The 26,771-nt window shown below is 35.4% G+C and overlaps 1 protein-coding gene across 1 annotated transcript in view; it reads left to right on the top strand.

Moving 5' to 3' along the window:
* LOC108241695 (corticotropin-releasing factor receptor 2) overlaps positions 1 to 22,851 on the top strand; it is a 38,945-nt gene extending 16,094 nt beyond the window's left edge. Inside the window, exons 3-12 of the mRNA XM_017426045.3 lie at positions 10,653 to 10,738; positions 11,633 to 11,739; positions 12,528 to 12,645; positions 12,772 to 12,925; positions 14,683 to 14,743; positions 14,830 to 14,902; positions 15,384 to 15,469; positions 18,329 to 18,464; positions 18,967 to 19,008; positions 20,674 to 22,851. Of these exons, the coding sequence (XP_017281534.1) occupies positions 10,653 to 10,738; positions 11,633 to 11,739; positions 12,528 to 12,645; positions 12,772 to 12,925; positions 14,683 to 14,743; positions 14,830 to 14,902; positions 15,384 to 15,469; positions 18,329 to 18,464; positions 18,967 to 19,008; positions 20,674 to 20,814 (1,004 nt within the window). The 3' untranslated portion in view covers positions 20,815 to 22,851. The remainder of the gene's footprint in view (positions 1 to 10,652; positions 10,739 to 11,632; positions 11,740 to 12,527; positions 12,646 to 12,771; positions 12,926 to 14,682; positions 14,744 to 14,829; positions 14,903 to 15,383; positions 15,470 to 18,328; positions 18,465 to 18,966; positions 19,009 to 20,673) is intronic.
* The last annotated feature ends 3,920 nt before the right edge of the window (positions 22,852 to 26,771 follow it).

The following is a 26,771-nucleotide window of genomic DNA, read 5'->3' on the forward strand; positions in this document are numbered from 1 at the left end:
GATATTCTTCACTGCATCACATCTATCACTGCTGAGCAAAGCTGAAAAGGACTAATAACTGCAGCAGAGTTACTTGATGGCTGCTGTGAATATATATTTCATTAAATATAAAAAAGATGCTGTCTGTTAGTAGTCTAAACAAATAGTTTTGATAATTTGCCTCCTGCATACTTCCAAGAATTCCTCGATTCATACAACTCTGTCAATTGTAGAACAATAAGATATTGTTATGCAGATTGCACTGAAGTACTCTTTCTCGACATTTTTGTAGTCTGAAACTTATAGAACAAGATGCATTATGTTTTCTTGTCACATCATTCATTTGATGCCTTTCTGAGGAAAAGAGATGAAAAAGTTTCACCTGCAGACATTGGAGGAAAGTAAAACAAGCATCCTTCCTTAGAGCAGTGTTTGGATTTTATTTATTTCCTTTCAAGTCGCCTCGCAAATTTGAAAATGTATTGAAATTTATTTCACAAAGAATCTTTTAAGGGTTCAAACTTGACTGCGTCTGGCAAACCAACACAGTTACACACCTCCAGGTACTAATAGGAGACCTCCCTTTAAGAGGCATGTGCATTATATAAGCGCAGAGCATTGTTTTTGTTCATTTTGCTGTGAAAAGCGTATACATGCTGCATGGATGTAGAAAAAAAATATCATATTGATCCAGTTGCTGCTTGAGTGAGCAACTCTTGCTGTCAGAGCCTTTACATTGACTCCATACGGCTTTTGTTGATTTGCTCAGCAGAGATCAGCCGTTGCTTCTCGTGGTTAGACTGTCTGCTCTGGATATCTGGTGAAGCATTTCAGCAGCAATTCCTACTAAAATAATTGCTCGACATAGGAGGAGGAGCATGACACAGTGCCTTATAGTCACTGTGAGAAAATATTAACACTACATTGAGATTCTGTGTTACAATTCGTGCATTCAGACTGAAAATGATACCAGTTTTGTGAACACGTATAACTCAGATTTGTTATATTTTTAAATTACAGTATATTTCAGGCTAAACTGAGTGTCTACAGTAGAAGTGGGTAACTAATTTTGGCAGCAGATCTGTGCCAGCAACATTCCTGCACAAGGCTGTGTGTAGCACCGCTGTGAATGACACAGAAAATGATGTGTGTGTGTTTCTTTAGAGTTGTTTTTTTTCCCCCTCTGGGCTTTTCTCTTTATAGAAGCCAAGAGTGAGCTTTGATTTCACAGAGAAGCCTGATCACAGCGCACACAAAATTTTGTTTAGTTTGCTCAATATCTATCATATGTCTCAATTTTGTATGCTTTGTGTCCAACTAACTTCTTTTTTTTCCATTTACAACCTAATTTTCCAAGAGAGGTTAGGGAGATCTATAAATAATCCCCCAAAACACACTTGGATATAAAAGACATTTTTCTTTTTTCAGAATATTACTGTCTTCAAGTAAAAGAGTGGGTCTGAAAATGCAAAAGCTCATAGGAACATTGTGGAAGTGGTGCCAGCAAGCTTTTCATGTGATGATTAAATAATTTATTAAGCATGTGTGACTTCACACAGACATGGCTTTGTAGAGTCTGTCTCTGAACCTCACTGAAGTTTCTTTTAGGTGAACTAGTCCGTGTGTGATGATAATGCCAGAGAGCCAAAGAGCAGAACCTCTGACACCACGGTTTGCAGAGCAAAGTGAATGTGACAAAGACAAGCCTGTATAGTTACTTTAAGTTGTTCTGCTGCCAAGTTTTATTCGATCAAACTCAGGTCACTCAAGGGCTTTGGAGCAGTCAATGCAGTCCTGGCAGGAATCACATGGTAGTCTCAATACAAACTAATATTAGAAAGTAAAACAGGATCTTTTCTATATTTATATATTAAAATGCACACAAGTATTGCTTCCTCTATTTATGTGAAAAAAATTATCCTTCAGTAGGTTTACATCTTGGTTCAGTATGTCAGTTATGGAGTTATTTAGTTTTGAGGAAATATTATTTGCCTTCAGAGAAGAGAAGGCAAACTGACTAACACATAAAGATGTTAATCTAACCCCCTATATAAAACCAGCTATACAAAAAAACAAAAACAAAAAACCAAAAACAACAGATTCTTCATAACCTATTAAAGTTTCAGCTCAGTTGTTCTGTTGTTGTATATTTTTATGACAATTTTTGTACAATTACTCCTGCAATAATTTAACAGTTTGATTAGGAGACAGGTGCTAAACTGTGGATAATAAAAAAAAAACTTGTGTATGGCTTTTTTTAATATATATTATTGCAGCATGATATTTTCTGTTTCATTGTGGGGGGTTTTAGCAGTATTTTATACATATCCTTGTGCTCCTTTAGATACATTTATAAATCTTGCACATCAGAGTCCATTTTTATTCCCCTAAACAGCTCTCATTGTAATTGAGAACATCTAAATTCTATAGGGGATGCTCTTGTGGCTCGCTGGAGCACTTAGGAGCATGTTGAACACAGTTTAAAATAATGGAGCATGTCTCCTAATACACAAATCACAGCGTGTAGGCACAAACAAGCCTTTTTCTCATGAAAATAAGACTTGGAAGAGTATTTTGTGTTGTGATTAGAGTATTAGAGTTTCTGTGATACTTTTTATTACTTGTTCTTGATTTGTTTTTGTTTTCTGTCATTTAGGATCTAAAAATGAATCGTTTTAGCATATTTTGTATATTTTATGTTGACCAGTATTTTATCCCCTTATTTTCCTTTGGTTATGTTGTTTCCTGCTATTACCTGGTCCTAATTGCTAATTATCCCACCTCTTTTATTTAATCTTACTTTAAAATATTATGGGATTTAACTTGAGGTTTATTGTTTCTGATGTCATTTGTTCTCTGTCAAATCTTTATTGGGGTTAGTCTTTTGCACTTTCTTTTCTTTATGTCACACATTGCTCTTGTTTTATTCAGATCTGCTCATTTTATTTGCAATTTACATTTACATTTGAACATTGTTGGTCATATAACGAACATTTTTTAAGAAATAAATTAAAGTCAATGCAGCAGAACCAGCAGTAAATGTATTATTTATCACTTTTAACAAAAGACAAGCCTTATGTTGTAGCTTTTCAAAACAGAGAAAATAAACAGTCAACAGTAAAGTCTTTTTTTGTCAGAAGTCCTCTGTTCATATACTAAGCCTGCAGTGGTTGGATATTTTTGACAAAGTGTTCTTCCCTTTTCATTGTTGTGTTACTACTTTAATAAACCTCTTTGCTGCAGAAAACCACCACCTGGTAACAACCTACTCTATAAAAAGGACATTTTTGTTCTGTTTTTCGGTTGCAAAGTGTAACTTTAATATCTTCTGTTTAAAGAGCGCTGCTAAACAATATTTCCCTATCACTGTTTTACAGAAGAACTGGGTTATTGTATCCCAAGAATGTGACGCAATTTTAAACCAGAGCTTCTTTTTTTAATTATTCACCCAATAAACTGTGAATCACAATAAGTGCAGTCAGATCATGCTGACACTGATGCTGATAAAACAATATGGAGATTGGCATTGGTGATTATTTTTTTGCAACTCTTGACTACCAATTTGTTTCTTACTTTATTTGTTTGGTTTTTTTGTTTTTTTTAGTTTTTGAACGGCTTTTAGCTCAAACCAACATCATCTCAGGATCATTTATAGACCACATTTTAAAAACAAAACCAAAGTTGGTACAAAGTTTTGTAGCATAAACTGGCAAATCTTAAATGCATCTCTGAGAAAGAGGAAAGCACCATTTGCTAAAAGACAGAAAGAAACAATAAAATAGTAAGAATAAAGAGTTGCAACAAAAGAAAAGATGGATCACGGTACCAAGCTCAACTTAAACCTGATAAAAGGAAAGACTTCTTCAAATATGCAGTATCTGTGGCAGCATTACTGAAGGGGTAATATGCAATCAAAGGCATGGCTTCCAGTTTGCAGTCCTTTATGAATTCTTTTCTTGATGTAAAAGGTTCAAAACAAGTTTTAACTTGTGTAAGAAAAGAGTGAACAGACAGAAGTGCTTCTCAAATGTGTAACAAGACTTACAGTGCTCACAATAACACTTTTTTTAAAAATTGATGATCCTTTTATGAACTTTTTGATCCTCTTAAAGAAAGAAGAGTGCTCAGCTCAAGTATCAATTAGTTTTAATATTTTAGATATAATATAGTAAATCAAAACTCTTACCTAAAAGAGTGCTACTTGGATTTTAGCAGTCTTGTTGCACATTTTGATATTTTAATCACGGAAAAATATATTCCTCCAGAAGTCAAAAGGTTTAACACCTCATGGGAAAGGATCTGGTATCATCACATCTCATGAGACCCTAGACAGGGGCGAGATTTTCTGCTTTGGGCAAAACTGTGTGGCTCTTTGATCTGCGGTGTCTTTTCACCAGCCTGCAACCATAGTCACTATGGTACTGCTGTACTGACCCAAAGGTGGCCTTGATTCTCCAGCTAAGACAGAAGCTGAATGAAATCAGTTTGTGACACTTCTTCTTCGACACTTTTATTGCAGTCTTTTTGTTTGAGACGTGCCGCAGATTCAAGACATTCAAGTTAGGCTGCAGAGCTTTGACTTCTCTGTTTGCACAGAAAGATGTTTGCCATCCGGGCAGATCACTGCACGAGAAACGTCACCATAGAAACACGTTTTAGTCAAAACACAAACAAAACAGTACTTTGTGCTTTTGTAATTGAAGATATATATATATATATATATATATATATATATATATATATAAATAAGCCATCCAGGGGCAAGGAAAAGCAATAATATGTGATTTTTGTGCAGGTTACCTTTAAGCTGTGCCTGTTTACCACTTCTTTTGCCCCCAATTCTGTTTCATCTCTTTCTGTGCATCCTCTCATGACTCCCAGACTCCTCCTCCATAAATCCATAAATCCAGAACAAGTCTAAAATATTTCACAAAGTGTTTAAGGTTGTGCTTTCAGCAACTCTAGATTGCAGCTTAGCATATGTGAACATAAAGCTTGTTCTCTCAACTGGCGCTAGAGTTGTTCTTGAGCCTTTGCACACACCCATTTTTAAACTCTGTAGATGCTTTGTAGTTATTATTTTCCCAATATATCAAAACACCCTTTCTTATAGATTGCCCAGTTTAATATAGTTGGTATTAGTGATGGGCAGCATTTATTATATTTGTCTTGCAATAGTTACTAATGTCACACATGACGGAGTAACTAAAAAACTTTGCTGTCTAAATAAAATGTCAATCTGCAGCGAGCTATAAGACTCCCATGTTTTGGCGTGGCCTAGTTTACTCCATGATCAGCTTGTGAAAGTAAATTTCAGAAGGTTTGAGGAAAGCATGGCAGTAAGTGGCTCAGGTGTGTGGCTTGGAAGAATTGCTTTCAATTTCAGCTACAATTTTAAACTCATCCAGGTTCAAGCTTCAGATTTACTGACTGTTCTCCAAAACAGCTCAAAGAAGGTGGTAATTTGTTGTGAGACATAAGTAGCAGTTTGTCATTTGAGGAGGTGCAGCAGTCACGTTAAAATGACTTTTTCTTCATTTTATGCTCTACCTCAGAAACTAATCCTTTGACAAAATAAATAAATAAATAAAAATAACACTCAGATCAGAGCATCAAGATGACAAAGTAAGTAAATACCAGAAAAAAAGACAGAGAGACTTATGCAATCTGTAAGTGAAAATGTTGAGCTGTGATATTTTTGCACAGCAACCATCAGCTGAAATAAACAAGCCGCCAAGTCTATTAAAGCCTGAGTGTTTGGCTCATTCCTCAGATCCTCTCACAGATTTATTTCACAACTGATAAATTAACCTGTGGTGTTTCGGATCCCCTAATTGATCGACAAGTTTTGCATGAATAATCAATCAACCATAATTTCCTGCAGCGAAAAGCTCAATTTCCCCCCTCATTGAACAAGCTTCCAAAATTCTGTTTGAACGTTCATTTGGTGCTTGTTAGCAAGGGCATCTTTGTGCATCCAAGAAAAGCATGAAAGTTGACAGAGCGGCTGGCAGAGGAGGTTGGCTTTGTTGGCAGATTGTGCATCACTTGGTAATTGCGCATTTCTTCCTCTTCTGCACCTTCGCACCATTTAAGTGTTCCTGTTGGATCTTTTACAAAACTGGTAATACCTCAAATATCAGCTTTATCCCCCTACTAAACTGATCACAGTGTGACTAATGAGGGGATTAATTTTAGCGGTGTCTATTTAACACACTGCAATTTAAAAAAAATAAATGAATAAATAAAAAATAAAGAGTGGTATAATGCACAGATGGTTTGCCAGAAATGTGCTTTTCCTGCACTCGTGTTTTGAATTAGTCTTGCCTGAATGGAATAGCTCCCAGGAACAAACCTTATAACCTGCCTCTCCTTTCCCCTCCCTGTATGTGTGCACCATCACAGCTTGATTCACAAACACGGTGTGATATTTATAATAAGAGACTGAGAACCTTAAGCTCAGACTACATAGAGGTGCAATTTATTTTTGACTGTGTATGCAGAGGTAATGTGGCTATAAAAATTGAGGTTTGGAAAATACATTTGTATTCTTTTTCAAATGGAGATGAAATTTTTTTGCGTTGGTAGAAAAGACCTGCTGTCTGACTCGCTGGGTCATTACCTTCAATGTCGCAAACAGGAGGAATTTTATTTGCAGATTAATTTTTAGCCATGCCGGTATCCTGCTGATGTCATTATGCCAACTTTCAGGTCAATTCAGTTTCAGGCTTTTCTTATTTTTTTATTTATTTTTTACTGAAACGTGACTGTGATAACCACAATGTGAAAGAAAAGTGACTTAAACTACCACATTTTTGTGATAACTTAAGAAAAGCTGATTTAAAAAAAATAAAATCCAAAAGATGTTATTTCAGCCACGCTGAACTAAAACATCAAAATGAAACTATTTTGCCTTCATTGGCAGACAGTGACTCAAAGTTCCCTGTTGAGAAAGATAATCTGAGAGTTCTCATGTGAAAGTATGAACAACTGAGCTGTAAGGATATATAGATTTAAGAACTTGTTGGTATTTAATGACAAGAGTTGGTAAAAAAAATAAAAAATACAATGAACCATCTAATTAAAGGCTACAGATACAGTATATTAATGGAGTTGTATTTTGCCATAGGTTTTTCCCTTACTGCCAATTTGTTTTCTATTTTTAGCTTTTTTTGTGCATATAAATAATCTGAAAAGATAAAAAGCTCAATGTTCACCTCAAGAAGCAAAATCCCCCACAGCAGACACTGCGCCTGAGCTGCATTAAACTACTCGTTTGTTATAAAGGCTTTTATTCCTCACCTTCCTAGCTTGTTTGCAACATCTCAAACAAAGAATGAGCAGCTGCTTTGCTTTTTGCAATTTTAGACAAAGCAGAAAAGTGATCTTGAGATCATAGCCAAATGGGCCATTCGGGGCTTTAAGAACAGTGTCTTTCAGATGAAATGTGACAAGAAGTGCTGGATCAGTTTGTGACATGAGGAAAAATCATTTGTTTTGGGGGAAATAAAAGTCTGTAACACATCTTATAATGAACCCCAAAACAATAACTTGGAAATCATAAAATGGGTTCCTAATAGAAATTTACAAAAACGACAGCAATCTAACATTTTAGTAGTTTTTATTGTTAAATATGATAATTATAATTATAATAAGAATATAATTTTATTCTGCAGTTCATATTAAATATTACTTATAGATAAGTACGCACTCACGTTAACACTAAATTTCTGTTTTTCCCATCTTATGTGACACGAAAGCTACTTCCCTCATCAGACCATTACCAGAGAAAAGCAAAGAAAATTACAGGCTGGAAATTGAGACTGAACGTATATGTTCAGCAACGAACGAGTTTAAAATGTGTCAGTATTCAATTATGTGGCTGTAATAGAGACTTCGGCTGACATTTGAGGTCTCTTTCTTGTTTAATTACTTGTTTCTAACTTGTGTGAACAACTGGTGAATGAACTCTTGAATAAATAAAACTTAACACTTTACGTGAAATAAAATAAATGGGACGAGAGTTTCAGCTCCAGATAACAGCTACAGAGGAAATCATACCCTTCTTTGAAGTCATCCACGACTTGCCTGATGATTAAAAATAACTGGTCCTTCCTTTTACCTGGATTTCCAAACCCTGACTGAAACATCACTTTGTCCAATCATAAACATCTAGACTGCACATTTACTCTGTCACACATGACACCAGAAATACATTACATCTTCCACAGTGTGCTTAAAAGTTGTCTAAGTATCTCTTGGATCATATCATTCCGTCATTTCTGACTGTGATTACACAAACAGGATCAGCTCAAATGACAGAGAATTGGGATTTTCCTCCATGACCAGCTCAAAAACACTGGCAAGACACAGGCTGTGATTAAAGTGTGGCTGTTTTAAAATGATTTAAATTCTCTGTCTTTTAAAAAAACAAAAAACAAAAGCAGTTTTCTATTCTCTACTCTGCAGCAACAAAAAGCCACATTATATAACACCACTCTGTATTTAAAAGATATTTCTGTTGCTGCTACTACCTAGGAAGTTGCCAAATGAGGTGGATGCTAAATGTGTTGTTAATAAGTGTTTGTGATTCAGAATGAAATTGCAGTAAAGTGTAGTCAGATTTGTTCAAACTGCTTATCTCTAAGGGGAAGAATATGTAAATGTGTAAGGAATATATCTTATGTATTTATTCATATATTAACATAATGGGAATTCATAAACAAAATGAACTCAAATATTGTATAAATTTGTTACAATACCACAGAGTACTATTAAGAATAATTGTGTCAGGTTTACATGACACCTTTTTTTAAAAAAAAGGTTTCAAATAGTGACATTATTTAATCATTCTTTTCAGATTATACATATAGTAAAACTAAATAGACTCTGTTGTGCATGTATTTTTTACAGTAGTATGAATAAAATATTCACTTTAAAGCCATTGCTAATAAAATTCTAAAAAAAATTACCCTTTTTATTGCTGCTCTGTTTCTGAGCAGCTCCTGTGTGTTTTCTGGGGTTTGGAGAAGATAAGAGGCTCACCGAATGAACACTGAGCAAGTTGGAAATGAAATGTTCAGTTCAAAGTTGATTGCAGAAAGCAGGTTTTAAAAGATATGCAAAGAAAGTGACAGTAAGAGGATTTGCATTTCCCCCCTATGCATAAAAATGTGTGCTGTGAATTTGTATGCGGCGCGAGCATCAGGCAGATACTGGAACTCAACTTTGAACTGAACTTGGAGGAAATTGCAGCACATTCCCGAAAAACTTTCCAAAAGTGTCTCCAGTCAGCGCTAACGGAGCTCAACGGAGTGCCAAATGTCAGGATGAAATCAGATTATCTGTAAACCTTTAAACAGACACTTTAGGCTATGTTTTCACAAGCTGATGAAACTTTCCGAGGTCCTAATGAAAGAAGCTTTTGTCAAAGTTATAGAGATAGAAACTTTTTTTTGCCCATTCTTCATGGCTCACACAGCAAACCGAAAAGATTTTACTTTGGTGTTACTTGTCTGCATTTCAGTCACGGACGGTTGGTACCACTCTCTCATTTTATGCAGTCTTGCAAGAAATCAGGTGTTAGATTCCAGCTGTCCAACAAATTACAGAACAGTGAAAATCACATGGAGATCCCTCTGACACATGCAGGCAGCAAACCATCTCTGTCAGTCATGTTCCGTCAAATGCACTCAGTTTAGTCTCTTTTTTAATTGAAGTTACCATATAAAATGTGTGCCTGTTTCAATAGCTTCTTTTCTTCTTTGTCGTGGTGTGAAAGCTCTTTACAAATGTTGCATTCAGTGAAAACTAAATTTCCAATTTCAAATTAAACGAAAAATGTGAAAAAGGCAAAAAGAAAAAGTTAATAAAAAGTTATCCGTTGCTAAAATATGTGAATATATTATATAAGCTGACTTTTTGACTTGGAGTTTCAGCAGCTCACTGCTAAAAGGAATTTGCTGCATGAAACAAAGTGAAACAAGTAAATGTTAAAGTGTCTCCATTTACCACTCTCAAGGTTATTTGAAGTCAACATTGAATGGAGATTACATTATTTACTAACAGATGAGGGTGGTGAGGTCAGAACCTTTGAGCTGCGTCCGACGGTCCAATTCCCTGCAATAAGGCCGCTGAAATCAAAGCAACAGTTAGCTGGACAAAAGGGAAAAAAAACTGTTTTGCTTCAATATTTTGAACTCGACCTGTACAACAATTTAAAGGGCAAATATTTTAGATTTATATTCATTTATTGCTATTCACCTATTGATGTACTGTTTTTTTTTTTATTCCTGTATGTCATAAAATGATCTTATCCAGTCATTTAACTTTTCCTTTAACTGGATATCAGAAGCACTTTATGCCTGGAACAGTCTTTGTACTGTATTGCTCTTTTGTTTATGATCCATTTGAAACTTCTACGAACACAAAAAACAGTTTCATCTCACTATATTTTGAATATTGCAGGAATGATGAAGTAATTAACTTGAACTAAAGAAAGAAAGAAATTACCCCCACCCCCCCAAAAAAAAACAACAACATCAAAAATCTTCAAGGCTCCAAAGACAATTAGGGAGATATATTTTCTTAATTTATTTAATAGTAAAAATGTATTTTAAATGTTGCTGTTTGTAAATTTTAGATTTTTAATATTTTCTCTTCTTTTCCTGCAGGAAGTGCTTACAGGGAATGCATGGACAACGGGACTTGGGCACTGAAGATCAATTACTCATACTGTGAGCCCATTTTAGAGGAGAAGGTCAGTATGGAGACATCAAACCATCCCTGCTCTCCTTCGCTCTGCAAACTATCTCAAACAGTTTTGATCAATACTTGACACTCACATATTTGTTTCCTGATGAAAAACAGAAATTGCATATTGTAAGCAGATATTGAGGCAAACGGTGAGAGTGTTGCTCCGTGGGCCTTGCCCTGGTTACCTGTATCTGTCTCTCCAGACTCCGTGTATTTCTGGGTCTTGCTCTATTTTCTTGGATAATTTTAAACAGACATCTAAAGTGTGTCAGTGACATTCACCTTTTTTTCCCCTTTATGTAAAACTTTAAAGCATATTCACCATGTACTGCATTGTCTCTAGTGTTTTTAATGGTAGGCAACCAACTGGAAAAAATCCTTGAGAAATTTTTTTCGCGGTGTGTTTAGCAGTTACCAGTCAAAGTATACGTTGGAGAACAAGACCATTTATTGCAACACAAAGCTTTACTTTAAGTTATAGACATTTTTGTGTTTGCAAAGGTAGCTGTGGCATCCATCTTAATGCTACAACCTTTTCTATTTGAGTCCAGTCAAATCCAATCCTGACAAAAGGTTCATGTCATCCAAGCATAAAACATGTCACTGATTGGTAGCTAGCTTTATTACAGATCAGTGATTGTAGTATAAGCAATTGTAAAATTTTAGCCTCAAATGGATCTCATGTGCCACAGACTTTTAATTGTTGTCACAACCCATATACACAATTACTTCATGATCTGTTTAGCAGACTGCACATAAGCGCAATTATGAAAAGAAGGGCGGCTTTATTTATGTCACATCCTCTGCATATGATTAATCTATTTGTCTCTGAGATTTTTTTTTCCTTTTTGTTATCTGGCTGCAAGAATAAAGAGTAATCCATGTGTTTTCTTCCCAGAGGAAATATCCCATGCATTATAAGATAGCCCTTATCATCAACTTCCTTGGTCACTGTATCTCTGTGGGAGCTCTGGTCGTGGCTTTTGTTCTCTTCTTGTGCTTAAGGCAAGTACAGAAATAATCTAAATGAGGCCTGTATGCATGAGACCAGATAGACGATAATCAGTGAAAATCATGTCATATTCTAACACTGCTCACCATTATCTTGCTCATGTCAAATGAATGAATCTCTGCAGCCCAAATCAGTGAAGCCCTCTGATTAAGGGAGGTTTGATACATTTTTTCTAACCTTTTTGAGGTGGTTGTGATCTTTGCGTGTCCTGCTTTAAAGGACTACACACACAGCCTTAGTTGGTCTCTGTATGATGAATTTTTTTTCAATTAGTAAAACAGAAACATTCTTTTGTGATATTAAATGGCTTTAAATGTCCTCTAAAAATAGGTTTGTAGTAATAACAACTGTATTTCCAACTCGTTTTAGATGTAAGTTTTTTGAGCCACACCAGTTCCTAAAATTTTAGGTTAATTTGGCACAAATGGAAGTAGTGTGTTAAATCTAAAATGGCTTTTAAAAGGAATGTAGCCACCTGACGGTATCCACATTTTAAGAAGTGAAACCGGTGTTTGGATAAAAATGTAGTTCGTTCTGAGCAACGGCAGAAACATTTTCACTTAGAGTGTGATCCATATTTTGCTTTTAAGTATTAAAAAAAAAATCTACACAACTACAAGTATACTTCTGAAGCCACTGTCTGCAGTGACAAAAACCACCTACAACAAAACAGAACTTTGCAAAAATTGTAAACTGTTATATCTTCCTTACAAGCATTATGCTCCTATGACTGCTGTACGTGACTGTTAAATCAAACATCACCATTTGTTTTGTGGTTTAGGAGCATACGATGTCTTCGGAACATCATCCACTGGAATCTGATCACCACCTTCATCCTGAGGAATGTTATGTGGTTTTTACTTCAGCTGATTGATCACAATATCCATGAGAGTAATGAGGTAACAGGATATAAATTAATATTCACAGTACAGAAAACGATTACAAACATGTACAGATAGTCTCAAACTCATATAAAAAGTTTCATCGTTTTGTCCTTTTGGATGATTCTGAATCTCTTTTTCCAGCCTTGGTGTCGACTAATCACCACAATCTACAACTATTTTGTGGTGACAAACTTTTTCTGGATGTTTGTTGAAGGATGCTATCTTCACACAGCTATTGTAATGACATATTCTACTGATAAGCTGAGAAAATGGGTCTTCCTCTTCATTGGTTGGTGTAAGTATTTAACTCGGTTCACATTTTTTGGATAATTTTTTTTCCTTACATCTATCTGGTTTATATGTTAGGAATTTAGAAAAGACTTACCTTTAACTAACCCTAACTTAACTATTGATCTTTAGAATATTATAGCACATGTTTCTAAACAAAAAGATCTATTTATTTTTCTAAATTCAGGTAATTAATGTTGGCCATTCTCTTTGTGAAGCACGGTTTTCACACATGCAAAGTGCCGAGTGTGAAAATAAAAGCTTTTTACCACACGTAACTACTCAGTGAAAGGCTTTGTCAAGATAATTCTGCATCTGAGAAGATACTTGGACAAAAACAGGATCCCCATAAAAAATGCCTCTCCCCATCTCCGCCAAACAAACATGTTTTAGTATTCTTGGAAATTATAATAATGAGGCCATCTAAAAGATAGTCATTATTATATTTTTTACCAACACGTGAAACTAGAAAGAAAACAGATTGTTTTTTACAAACATCAAACAAGGCATGATGAGTATTAACACCTCCCCCCCCCTTTTTTGTCAGAAAATTTGAATCTTTTTAAATAGGCTAGTGTTAGTTCAGTGACCCTTGCTTCTTAAAAGCAAACCACCAATGATACAAATTGGAGCCTGGCCAGATGCAGCCCTGGCAACACTCAAGGACTGTTTTAAATGCACAGTCTGGAAAGAGTTCAAAGAAGCCACCACTTTCAATCAACACATCAATGAAGAAGATTATGCTGAGTCTGAGACAAGTTGCATAACCAAGTGTGTAAAGGATGTGACAGTAAGAAAAATATTTTCTTATAGGTCAGTTAAAAAAATAAAATGAAAAGGTTTATTTGAGAGGTTTACATGTGCCTGAATATTTTAAATGCTGCTTTTTTATGTTGAAAGGACACTTAAACTTGCAAAAGCCCACTAAAAACGAGATGCAGAGCTGCATATGAACATAAAATATAATCACTTTTTGACATAAATGACTCCAGGTAGATGCAGTATCCATATCCATCTTTGTGAATTAATTCTGATCATTACTCTGCCATGAAAAAACTGACCTCCTCAAGAGGCTAAATGTGTAATTTAGCCTCTTTATTCATGCCAGTAAAATGTAACCCCTACCCGACACCTCCTCTTCTCCACCAAAGAATGCAAAGTACTCCGACCTCACAGACATCTGCTATACCTCCTTGAGCTAAATCACAATACTCTCCTGGACCAAGATCACCACCATTTTATTGATGCTGAAGAAAACACCATCAATCTTCAGTTACTCTCTTCTTTGCTCCCAATATGAAAAATCCTTTGAGAGGTTTGGTAAGGAAGGGATAAAGCTTCCTAACTTACAGGTCACCATCACACCTGTGGTTTTATGGATGACTAATTAATAAGAAGTGTCTAAGTGTATAAACAGAAAACTGAGGCCAAGACAATCAATGCAAAAGGAGAAAAAACTGACATTAAAAAAACATATATTCCAATACATTATCATTCAGTTGGAACTCTAAAACAATCTCAGTGTCAAACTAAATTCTTTGCAACATATTCTTATGCCTTTTACCTATCACTTTCAGATGTTTTATGTGCTCCATTTTAAACACTTTACATCTCATGCCTCCAAAAAGAAGGCCTGATTTTTAGGTTACTGGGAATCACTGAAGCTAAATAATTGAATAGTTGAATTTTTAAAAAATAATCTTTTGTGTCCAAATATATTAATGTTAAATTTGATCTTTGATCTTTCGTTGATGACCCTTTCAGGTATTCCATGTCCTATAATTGTTGCTTGGGCCATAGGGAAGCTGTATTATGAAAATGAACAGTAAGTACCCAAACAGAAAATGAAAGTCTTATTTGTCTAGAATATTGCTTCAGTTTGACAGACATTTCTTTTCTTTCTGTCAACAGATGCTGGTTTGGCAAAGAACCTGGAAAATATATGGACTACATTTACCAGGGACCAGTTATTCTTGTGCTCTTGGTGAGCAGAAAAAAAATGATACGTTCAGCATTTTTTTTTTCTTTTTTCACAAAAATAAACTCATTAACTCCAGTTCTGCTTTTGTACCGGTGTAAACGGATTCATCAATCAGCTCAAAATGATTAATTAATTGATTTTCTGCAGCCGCTTTTGAAAAGGTAAAATTAATCTCCCCAATGGGTTATGGCCTTTTCAAACGCAAGTCAAAAAAAATTTATTCATAGAAATCTCAGTAGCTTTCTAGTTCCACCATCATGTAGTATTATTTTGACTACCTCTGATGTATTGTGTCCTTTCACAGTGCTTTGGTTGTACTTTGACTTGTGTTGTTCTCCCCTCCTCCCAGCTTAGAGACAGCTCAACAGGCTTACAGATGGCTCACTGAGCTGTCTGTTCAGACCAGATAATTGTTCTCTGTGTTCTTCAGACAAACTCATTACCACATGGCCTAACTATCCTTTATGGTCTCCTTTTTTTCTAGATAAACTTTGTTTTCCTTTTCAACATAGTAAGAATTCTCATGACCAAACTAAGAGCTTCAACCACATCTGAAACAATACAATACAGGTAAGGTGCTCTTTGTTCCTGCTGATGTAGAATATCACACTTTTTCCTCCCTTTTGCTTCTTTTAAAGCAGATAATGTTCCTATTAATGCTCCTATCAGTACTGCTTTTGCCATTTCCTTTTCAGGTTAAGTATTCCAATTAAACACAATGAATCACACAATCAACCCTGAAATGATTTTTTCTGATGTGCCTTGTTGGAAAACGGAAACTTTCTGCACAGTAAACTATAATTTCTGTTAATAATAAATTGAAATGATAATGTGTTCTATTGGGTTTAAAACAGTAAATGGTAGATACTCTGATTTAATATATAAATAAAATCACTAACCTGTCAATCTGAACTGCCTGAAGCAGGAAGCAAAGATGTCTCAGCAAACCTGTGATCTTTCAAAAGTAAAAATAAAATGAATGAATGAATAAATAAATATTATGGGACAAAAATTGTTCCTGGGTTTGCTTAAATCCCTCAGGCAGGCATACCAAAATGTCATGCCAGTCTCTCACTCAAAACTGTCAAAAAAGTTACTTTTTCTTTTTCAGAGCTTATTATTAATGCCACATTTACAAAAACCAACAAAACCCCAGAATGAAACATTTTTCTGTTTTTACTGCATTTGATCAATACTAAACCAGTCTTAAAAACTGTATTCATTAGACATATTTATTGGCAGATCAAAGTATTTTCTTGGCTTACTGAAGGCCATGCATGTCGTTTAGTTGCCGCCCTCTGCTCACATTATATCCGCCTCTTCCCTTGTACCCATATTTATAATGTAATGTGCTTGAGATCAGTTTTGAAATGAACATTGTCATATTTGGACCAGTTTTTTAAAAATTCTTATTTATCATCAGTGCAAATTTTAGGCTTGGACATTTGGGGCTGTAGTCTGATGTTTTCCATCATAGGAAGCTCTGGCAGAAGTGTCCAAATACAGCTCTAACACTGACAGAAATGACAGAAACTAAATTGAGAAGGCTTTGAGATACCCACCACAATTCTGCAACTTCTTTGAAAAGAACTCACACAACAAAATTGTGAATGTTCTGAGACATTTTTGAGACTCCCTTGAGAATAACGTTCACCAGCTAGTCACCAACAGTCGCAGCACAGTGACATACCTGAAGGGAAGTACGTAATATATTAACAAGTGGTGAACTGTATATCACTTCTGGACCTTTGGTTATCCATAGAACATGCACAAGAGCAAAACCTCCTCTAAGTTTATGGTTCTAAAACTTTTCATTTCTTGCTATCCTTTGGAGGAAGAAACTTTTCCAGCAAAGTATCTTCTGTGTTGTTAGTAGCAAGTATGCAGAGTTTTGTTCCATTTCAAGTGACAAATCATGAGTCAGCACATAGGTCAGATGCCCTGCTCAAATGAAGCAGCGAGAGCAATGTACCATCTCCGTTTTTACTTGTGACACCTCTTCCCACTGGCCAACCTTTTCTCTTTATTTAGTGGATGAACTACTCCCTCACTAATTGCCAATACTTTTAGCCCGCACCTGCAAAAACAGCATCTTTTTAAGCTGAACGCAGTCGTGCTTTCTGTGTCTTAGTCAAAATGTGCAATAGGTTTACAGGTTTAAACTTTTTCAGCTGCCTCGTCAATTAAACCAGTGCTTTATACTGGGGGGCAATCACGTTATGTCTGAAGGTGCACCCATTTCTAATACTGTTCAAATATAAAAAAGAAAAGATCAGTCATATTTTTCTTCTTTGATTGTTAGAGAGAGAGAGAAAAACCTTGACTATATTTCTGCAATAATTTCGGATACGTCTTTAACACCACAATGATTGTGTCCTCTTCATATTATTGGCCTCTGTGTTTTCCACTGGATTATAATGGTTGAGTAACCTTAGAAAAAGCCAATGGCAGACATCAGGTTTTGAGTTAATGCAGTGAATGCTGCCAAAAAGGTTTGGATTAGATCTGTCTGTCATACTTAAGTCCTGTATCTAAGCGAGGCCAAGGTAATTACAGTGCTTTTTGCAAGAGCCTCTTTTATTTAGCCCCACCATTAACCACTGGAAAGAAGTGGCAAACCTCTCATGTGCCTGATCGCTAAAATGGCAAGCTTGTTTTCGACACCTGCTATCATTGTTATTTTTTTTTCTCCCTGCGGGATTTGGTACGAGAGAACAAAGTGTTTGCAGTGTCACAGCTAAGACAACTTCAATCGAGGGTTTTCGGGTTGGCTTGGATTTATGTTTGTCATTATCAACCGCGAGGAGTTTAGCAGGTGTGGTGAGAATATTTTAAAGCCCAACACGTATAACCTGCAATCTGTAATCCTTTAAATTTCTTCGGGGTGTTGTTAGCAGTGTAGGAATGATTTTGTGTCAGCTCTCAGTGGCTGCTCTCCTACAAATTATATTTAAACCCCAAAATGCTAATTTAAACTATGAGTTTTACGAGAATAAAGAACAAATTCAACTTGATGACCATTTAACATTTGCACTATTTTATGATTTACAATGTTATAGAGAAATAATATTCCATTTTGCCATTTTATGAACAACTTTAAAGGCTTTATTACTTAATTATTATCATTTTAAACTATCAGCTTTATACTTTATTGGCTCACAATAAGAAGATTGAAACATACATTAAACGATTGCAAAATTATAGCCCTAATTTTATTGTTATTATTAAATTTCATGGGATTCACAAACAGTTTGCAATAATCTGTGAGAGCTCTTTATTAGAAAGCAGTTCCCATCCTCCAAACCAAGCCTCACCTCTAACAATGTTGTAATAATATATCGTGACAACGTTTGCCGGAGTCAGCTCGGATGACGTTCACGTTTCTATTTCTGTAACAAGCTTGTTTATATTCATTCCCTGTCTTTACAGGAAAGCCGTGAAAGCCACACTCGTCCTGCTTCCTCTGCTGGGCATCACCTATATGCTGTTCTTCGTGAACCCAGGGGGAGATGACATCTCACAAGTCGTTTTCATCTATTTTAACTCCTTTTTGCAGTCGTTTCAGGTGAGAAAACTGCACCTGAAACAAACTCAAAGTTTATCAATACAGTCTCAGATAAAACCCCGCACACATAACGCCTGTACCAAATCAATCTTTTGTTGCAGAGTCGTATCATATCTTTGAGCCTTCCTGTGGGAGGATAATTTGAGCTAGCATCCTGGTGGAGCTTACACAGACTTTTCCCTCCTGCCTCATGTTCAGCGCTCTCAGCTGTCAAGCTTGCTGAGGCCATGTGGGCATGATTTCTCCTCCATGGCTTCCCCCCGTTGTTGTTTTGTGCATCATTCTGGGTTCTCTGCTTGACTGCAGAACTAAATAAAAATTTCAGACCTAGCTTTACCTGTACTTGCGCTATAACAAAATTTGCTTTAAAAGAATAAAACCTCATTCCTATTTTTTTCTTTAAAAGCCGCAACATGTAAAATGTGTCATATTTTTGAAGCTAAAATGACAAAGTACTGCCCTATTGTTTTCATCCAATCATAATGTGTCTTGTGTCTTGCAGGGATTCTTTGTTTCAGTGTTTTACTGCTTTCTAAATGGAGAGGTGAGTGACTGTAGTCTGCCAGTAATGTGCCTTTTAGATTTGCTAGTTTAATGAAGTGCCTCACAGATCTTCTGAAATGGTTTATTAGCTTTTTTTTGTCGTTAGTCACCATTGTTAGTCACCATTTTGTTTAAATTTAGTCTGACGGCAGCAGCTTTATAACAGAAATAAATGCAAAGAGATTTTATATTCATCCTGTGAAATTGTGCACTTTTCTGTTGGTCCTTAAATATGATGGAAAACCTTCACTAAGTGCTGCCATTTCCCTTTGATTAAAATAAAAGCAAATTACCAGAAACCCAGCAGCTGTCTGAATGTCATTAAAGCCAACACAAGTATCACGCAGTTGATGTTAATTGTTAAAAATGATGGAGCCTTTCCATGCTCACTGCCATCCCACTTGGGAATGTGGAGTTTGTGACTTTGATAAAAAAAATATGCAAATTATTTCAAAATCCCTCTTTGCACAATTAGAATAAAATTTAATAAAGACGCAGAAACAATTTTGGCAAAATGTGGTGATCCTAACCTCTGTAGTTACCCCTGCATTTTCTTGCATAAATTTTCATTACAGACTTGAGAGTAAAAGCCCAAATATCCCTTTTTTACATGGTGATGTAAATATTTACTATACATGTATATTTACAATAATTTATTTACAAATTCATATTTGTGCTTCCTCTCTACAAACTAAATACCCATATACCAGAGGTTTTTACACTTTGAATTCCTTTGGTAAAACTTGGACAATTTTGATCCTTATTTTCTATTTGGCCCAAAGTTAAATTAGAACTTCTCTTTTGAACCTGTTAATAAATGAAGGCAGTTCAGCATGAAGGCTGAAAACAGGAAATAGACTAAACCCTCTGCTCTGTGATGCCTTGTTATCGGTCTGATTTTCATACTTTAAAGGGCGATAAATTGATTTTATCAGTTGTTGTTACAGACCTAATCTAACCCTTATAAACTCATAAGTGTCAATCACAGCTTTGTGTTTCTAATATTCCTTCCTGTCCTTAATCCAATCTCAAACAGATCGTAACAAATAATGAGATTTAGTTTATGGCAGCCAGTTTGCTTGTCTTTTTTAATCTCCTGGTTTAGTTTTATGGTGAAAAGAGAAACACGACTTATAAATCATTTTAGAATGATCTATGCAAGTTTGCAGTTGTAGGTTTTGTTGTTATTGCCTAATTGCCATCATCCTCCAGAGCAACCTCAGAAATCATTTGCATTTCAAACATTTTCCCTGATTTTCCTCACCAAGAGCTTTGTGTGAAGCTCTATGACACCATAAAACATATGCATGATTATTAAACTGATTAATCGTTGGAGTCATTGCACTTCAATGATTTTCTCTTGTTTTGTATTTTATGTTAATTTATTGACTGAGAATTTGTTTTGCCTCAAACTTTATTAGGTCCAGACTTTACATTCTTTCCATCTTTGATTTTTCAAACCAGAAACATTTTTGCAATATACAAAGTCATGTAGTAGAAGCAAAGACATTATGAACCACTGCTAAAAGGAGATGGTGTGCAATAATGGTTTTGCAAAATGTCTGTTAGCAAAATGCCTCATGAACCACTGGATGGATTCTAATATAACTCTCAGAAAGCAATTATTGGATGTACATTTATAGTACATATGTTCTTCTGTATTCAGGTCCGTTCTGCTGTAAGGAAACGCTGGCACCGCTGGCAGGACAACCACGCTCTCCGGGTGCGAGTGGCTCGAGCAATGTCCATCCCCACGTCGCCGACCAGGATTAGTTTTCACAGCATCAAACAGACCACAGCTGTGTGAGCAAATGAACAAACACTTTGAAACGACTGATGTGCTCCTTGCATCCAAAGGAACAGACTTCATTTATTTGGGTTTTTTTTTTCATCCAGTGTGGACTACGAAGTGATTTGCAAAGTAAATTGATTCCTTTACTGCGGGATTATCACATTACAGAAAGTCTGAGTGTGTTCTTATCACTGTCATCGTGCTGCTTAGTCTTTATTAGTGGAACACGACAGGATCTGCAGCTCACAGTTGCTGGACTCTTGATACGACGAAGGAGGGCAAACAATAATACTTGAAATGTAAATATCTATAATGCATTCATTTGTCTGCATAAACAGCCACTTGTTTCATAATAGGCAAAAAACAGATTGTGTAAACTTCTATTGAAGGGAGCAGTTTTTTCATACAGGTCTGATATTGTAATGTTTTAAATAATATTAGAGTCATTTTTAAAAGACTATATGTTCCCCTTTATTGGTCCAGACAGAATCTGTTTTGCAGAAGAAAAATTACAAAGCAATTGTGAAATAAAAGAAAAATTTACTGTGAAATGGGTTTGAACTCCCTGAGGCCATTGCATGAGTAGTCCCACTTTAAAGCTTTCATCCAAACAAGTAAATTTATGATTGAATTTGTTATTTTATCATGTGAAAATGATTCTTTTTTGTAATGTATGCACATGGTGCATTAGGTGATGTGCATGGATTTGGATGTGCATGCACAGCAAAAGGAGATTAAATTCTTATTTTGGCTTATGAAATCCTTGTGGCTTTCTCATAATCAGTGTCACAACTAAGCTGCTGCTTCTAAAGAAGAGAAGCCTGATGGAGTGGGAACCAGTCGCTCCCTCCAAAGCCCCGCTCTGGTCAGGTCACCATATTCTCTCAATGTGATCCCAGCTCTTATGTCTCACAAGGCTAATCCCAATGGAAGCAGGCTTGTCTCTGCTGTGGTAGCTGACAAAAAACTTTGTTTTTTTGCTGATGAATAAAGAGAGAACAAAACAGATTTATTTTGAAAGGCATTACAAAATATCAAAAGCCCATTTTCTGTTCAGAACTTAAATTTTATGCTGATGTTCCTTCGTAAGTGATCCTATTAATGTCTTGTTTGTTGTGGTACGAAGCAGAATGGTGGAAAAACATTGGATTTAGGCAAATATGTTCATTTCTGTGTTTTAGCTTGAATAAGAAACAAACAAAAACTTTTGCTTATACTGTGAGTGAGCTCTTGAGCCCAGTTAATTTCAGTACAGTGTCTAAAATGAATATATTCTCCAGATTAAGAGAATTTTTAAAGTGTATAATATATGTATTTATATTTTAATCGTTACTAGGTTTAAAATTGTCAAAGAAAGCCTACTGAACGTTTTGCATTTGTGGACGTTGTACAGAACATGAAACATTTAATCTCTTGTTTATGTAAAATGTGCTTTGAATATTTGTACTTTACAAACCTTTGCTGAATTACAGCAATCATTTATTGTTAGTGTTTTGCTTGACTGGACTGGATGTTGGCTGGTGTATGAAATATTGAAGACCCGGAGTAAAATTTGATGTAAATATTTTACCTGCATTGCTGCATCATCACAAACTGTGCAGCTGAAACATTGCACATCCTTCTATGATCTCAATAGGTTACAAAAACATACAAGACTACATAACATTAGAGGTGTGAAATATAATCATGCACAAATAAAAAGGTCATTTCTTCAAACTCACCAAAGAGATTACCCATGTTTACCTACATAAAACATTTTTATAGTCACGTTTTTATTGTTGTCAGTGGAATTTGTTAAAAAAATATCATCTTTTGATGTTTTTGTATACATTTGTTTCTGTATAAAAAGTGTGAAAAACAGTTGATGTCAGACCTGCTTATTTTGAGAAAAATCCCATGTTGCCTTACAAACAAAAGGAAGTGCATTTTTGTGAAAAGTAAGCTATTTCTTTGAAAAATAATACGAGAAAAAAAATGTATCTTTGTGTTGTTGGTTTCCACTTGTACCTGTACATGTCAAAGAACATTATTCAGATTAAAATGGCACTCCTATTTTTTCCTCTTTGATGTTTTTTTTTTTTTCAAAGTACAGAAATGTTAACAATATAGTAATCAACTGTGACAGCTCATAGGATCCATTATTCCTATTCATCAGTGCTAATTTAGTTAAATACACATTATAGTAGTGGAGAGGATGACTCCAGCTTCACTGTTACTGTGGCATGTCATTTCCTGACTTCTTTATAAAAATATAATTATTGTAAATTAGTCATGAAAAAGAAGATGCCCTGAGAGAGTGCCTGTTAGATGCAGTTTCATACGTTTCAGGCTGAGCCGCGGTGAAGTGGAGCAGAAACTGCAGCCTTCGCCAGGAACCCTCAGGACTCAACGTATACATCCTCGAACACAGAGTGAGGACTCTGATACAACCTGATGAAGGCTTGTTGTCAGATAAACGCTCGATAGTTGTCAGCAACATGAAAGGCAAGCCGGAGATGAGATGCCTTGTTTTGCTCTTAATTTGTTTTTAGTTTTCATAATAAAATGCATTTTACCAGCAATATTTCTGTTTCAGCTAATGGATGGGAGGAGGGCATTAGGATGTTTCCCAATGCTGCAGCAGCAGCAAGCGGTAGCACTTTCAGACAGGCTTTCTGATGGAATAAACATGTAATGTGAAACTGACAGCAGTGTAATGGTGTATAAAATAGTGTTCCCATGAACTGCCATTCAAAATATAAGATTTGAGTTGTTTTAGAATGCCTTTGATTTGGTCAGATTAACTGTTTCATTAAAGTTTCATTAAAATCTATTCAGTGGTTCATGAGATATTTTGCTAATAGACAGAGTTGGCTCTACATAGTTAATATCAAAGTTTTAAGCAAAGACTGTGGGTAAACCGTTTGCTCTCAGAATATATATTGGAGATCAGTCTCATCTACTACCATATAAAATTTTTAGGCCAGTATCTGTAAAACTGACTGAGTTACAATAATGGTCCATAGTCTTTCCACTCACTCCACTTTAAATTATTTAAACAACCCCTTCAAGGCTTTTCAGGCCTGACAGCACTGTTTAGTCTGAAAGAACTGTTACCCTTGATGCAACATTTTAAACGGCATCATGGTCCAAGCTTCAACTTTAAAGTGACAGAGATTCAAATTCTTTTGCATCCAACCTGTATGTGACTGTGTGTCAGCACCTATTGGGGCGTCCTCCTCAGCTGGTAAAAATATCATCTTTTTCACCGTGTTGAAGCCTGAACCTGTCAACTTTCAGTCTGACAAGTTCAGGCTTCAACACTACAAAGTTCTTTGAGCAAAGCTGCATCACAAACTGGAGGTGTAAAAGACTGAGACACATTTATCAGGCTGAGTCTTAAAAAGCTGTTGTTCAGCTGTTGTTGTGGGAGACGTGAGCTCTATATTTGGAGCTTGACTCACACTTGAAATAAAGTAAGGATGTTTTTTTTAATCTAAGCTACTTCATAGCTTTATTTCTTTTTTTGACACATTTTTTTTTATTTCTGCACTGTAAAGACTTTTAATTTTAGATTCAGTTACAATTTTGATATAAAAATTATTTTCAATTCATTGTTCCCCTGCTATCAACCTTGAACAAATCTTCATTACAGCCCACGGCAAAAAGCACAGTTGGAGGTGACAACATTTTGCCTGTGTGTGTGTGTGTTTGTCTGTACCATTAGCAAAATATCTCATGAGCCACTAAATGGATTTAAACATACCTTTCAGAACATATTTTAGACTTTGGACACATTTCAAGATAGCAGTCACAGCTGATCAACTTTAGAAAACACAAATTTCTATAACTCAGTCAGTTTTAAAGATACTGGGCTATAATTGGCTGGGATAGTAGCTGAGAGTCATTCACAACATATACAATATATACAATATATTGCAATATATTGCAATATTGCATGACATTCCTGAACTCCATTCCTTATCATCATCAGATGATCTTAGTCTAAAACTCTGACTGAAAGGAGGTGGGTGATATGCATTCCTTCCAGGGTTGCTAGACTTTGAACATAATACAGTTTTACATACATATATATATTTATAATTCTTTTAACAATGCAGAAAATAAAGACACAATCAACAAAGCACTACTCTGTAATTTTCATTGCTGGTTGCCTCGTGATTTCTTTTTACATTTTACTTTATCTTTTTACAATGTATGACTGGCATTTGTTTTTTGTTTTTTTTAAAAAACATTGTTTTAAGTATGTAAAGCACAGTGCCACAGCTGGTTAGCACTGGAGCCTTAGAGCAAGAAGGTTTAAATCTCAGCTGGAGTCTTTCTGTGTGGAGCTGATCTCCCTGTGCCTGCATGGGTTTTCTCCGGGTTCTTCGATTTTCTCCAACAGTCAAGAAAAAAAAAGTGTGTTAGGTTAATTGGCAATGCTAAGGTGACAGTGTGTGTGTGTGTGTGTATACTTGTTTAGTGTCTCTATGTGTTGGGCCTATCCAGGGCATATTTTTGATAACTGTATTTATTCCCTGATAGAAAAAAAATAATAATCATGGAATCCTTTAGAGGGATACCAAACTGTTTATTTCCAAGTTTGTTTTGTTCTTCACCTTGAAGCCAATGGTCACAGTTCTCTTTTGATCCTGTGAGTTAAAAGAATGACCCAGTTTGTGCTACAGAGGTAATGTGAATCAACAATCAGACACTGAAACTATCATGGAGCTCTGATGGAAAACCAGCTGTGCACTTACAGTATCACAGCTAAATATTTAACATTAAAGAAGTAAAAGTTGATGAACATTAGCTGAGGTAACAAGAGTCAAAATTATTCATCCTGTTACCTAAAGAAAGTACATTTTTTTCTGATGACTGCTTAGTGTCTCAGAGTTTGCATTTAAATTGGCATGTAAGATATTCATTAGTTTTCTCAGCACTCAGTGTAGATGCAACAAAACATCAGAGATGCACTGTGGAATTTTAATGAGAAATTAAATAAAAATATACATCAGCACTGTAATGTCAGACGATTTGTAAATACTTGAGATTAATCTAAATTTCAACTCTGGATTTATTCTGGAAGTCAGATTTTAAAAAATGCTGAGCAGAAGGCAGATTTGGCCCATAATCACAGAAACTGACTCAGAGTTTATATTAGCTCTGTATTTGGCACTCTTTTCCCTCATCTCAGAGTCAAAAAGGATCTGAATAATAACAAAAAACACTCTCTGGAATACAATTCTTGGTAAAGCATTTATTTCAAACCTCAGTAAGTGAAGCTGATATTATAAAACAGACAAAAACAATGAAGATAATGATGATAACAACATTATTATTATTATTATTATTATTATTATTATTATTATTAAAGAAGAAGAAGTAATGAGTTTGATCAGCCCCACTACACCAAACATCATATGTTGCTTTATCAGCACACTAAATCTAATTCTGCCTCTTACTGACTCAAATATATATATATATATATATATATATATATATATATATATATATATATATATATATATATATATATATTTAAACTGTACTTTCTTGTAGTTTCATCCACTAACAGTGTGTGACATGAGTGGAATAGATGAACTTTGAGAATAAAATATAAGAGTTTGTTAGGGTCTCAGTATGTTGAAAATATAATTTAAGCATTGTATTTAAATATGCACTTACAAGAAAATAAAAAAGTAAATTCAGTCATTCTGCTGCAGTAATGGAGAGCTGATTTTATGTCACAGTGTGAAGAGAATCCCTCACGTTTAGATCAGACGAATGAAATGTTGAGCAACAGCTCCCTCTGTTGGTCATAAACGAGAAGTACTACTCATAGCCACATAATCCTAAACTATAATAGGAATGGTTGAACGGTTTCATGCTTTATGGACTTGATAGTTTCCATAGCCAAACATGTTTTTCAAAAATAGCAAAATGTTCTCCGTGAAGGGACCATATGGAGCATTATTCTTAAAAGCAGG

Source organism: Kryptolebias marmoratus, linkage group LG20 (genome assembly GCF_001649575.2).
Source record: "Kryptolebias marmoratus isolate JLee-2015 linkage group LG20, ASM164957v2, whole genome shotgun sequence".
Classification (NCBI taxonomy): domain Eukaryota; kingdom Metazoa; phylum Chordata; class Actinopteri; order Cyprinodontiformes; family Rivulidae; genus Kryptolebias; species Kryptolebias marmoratus.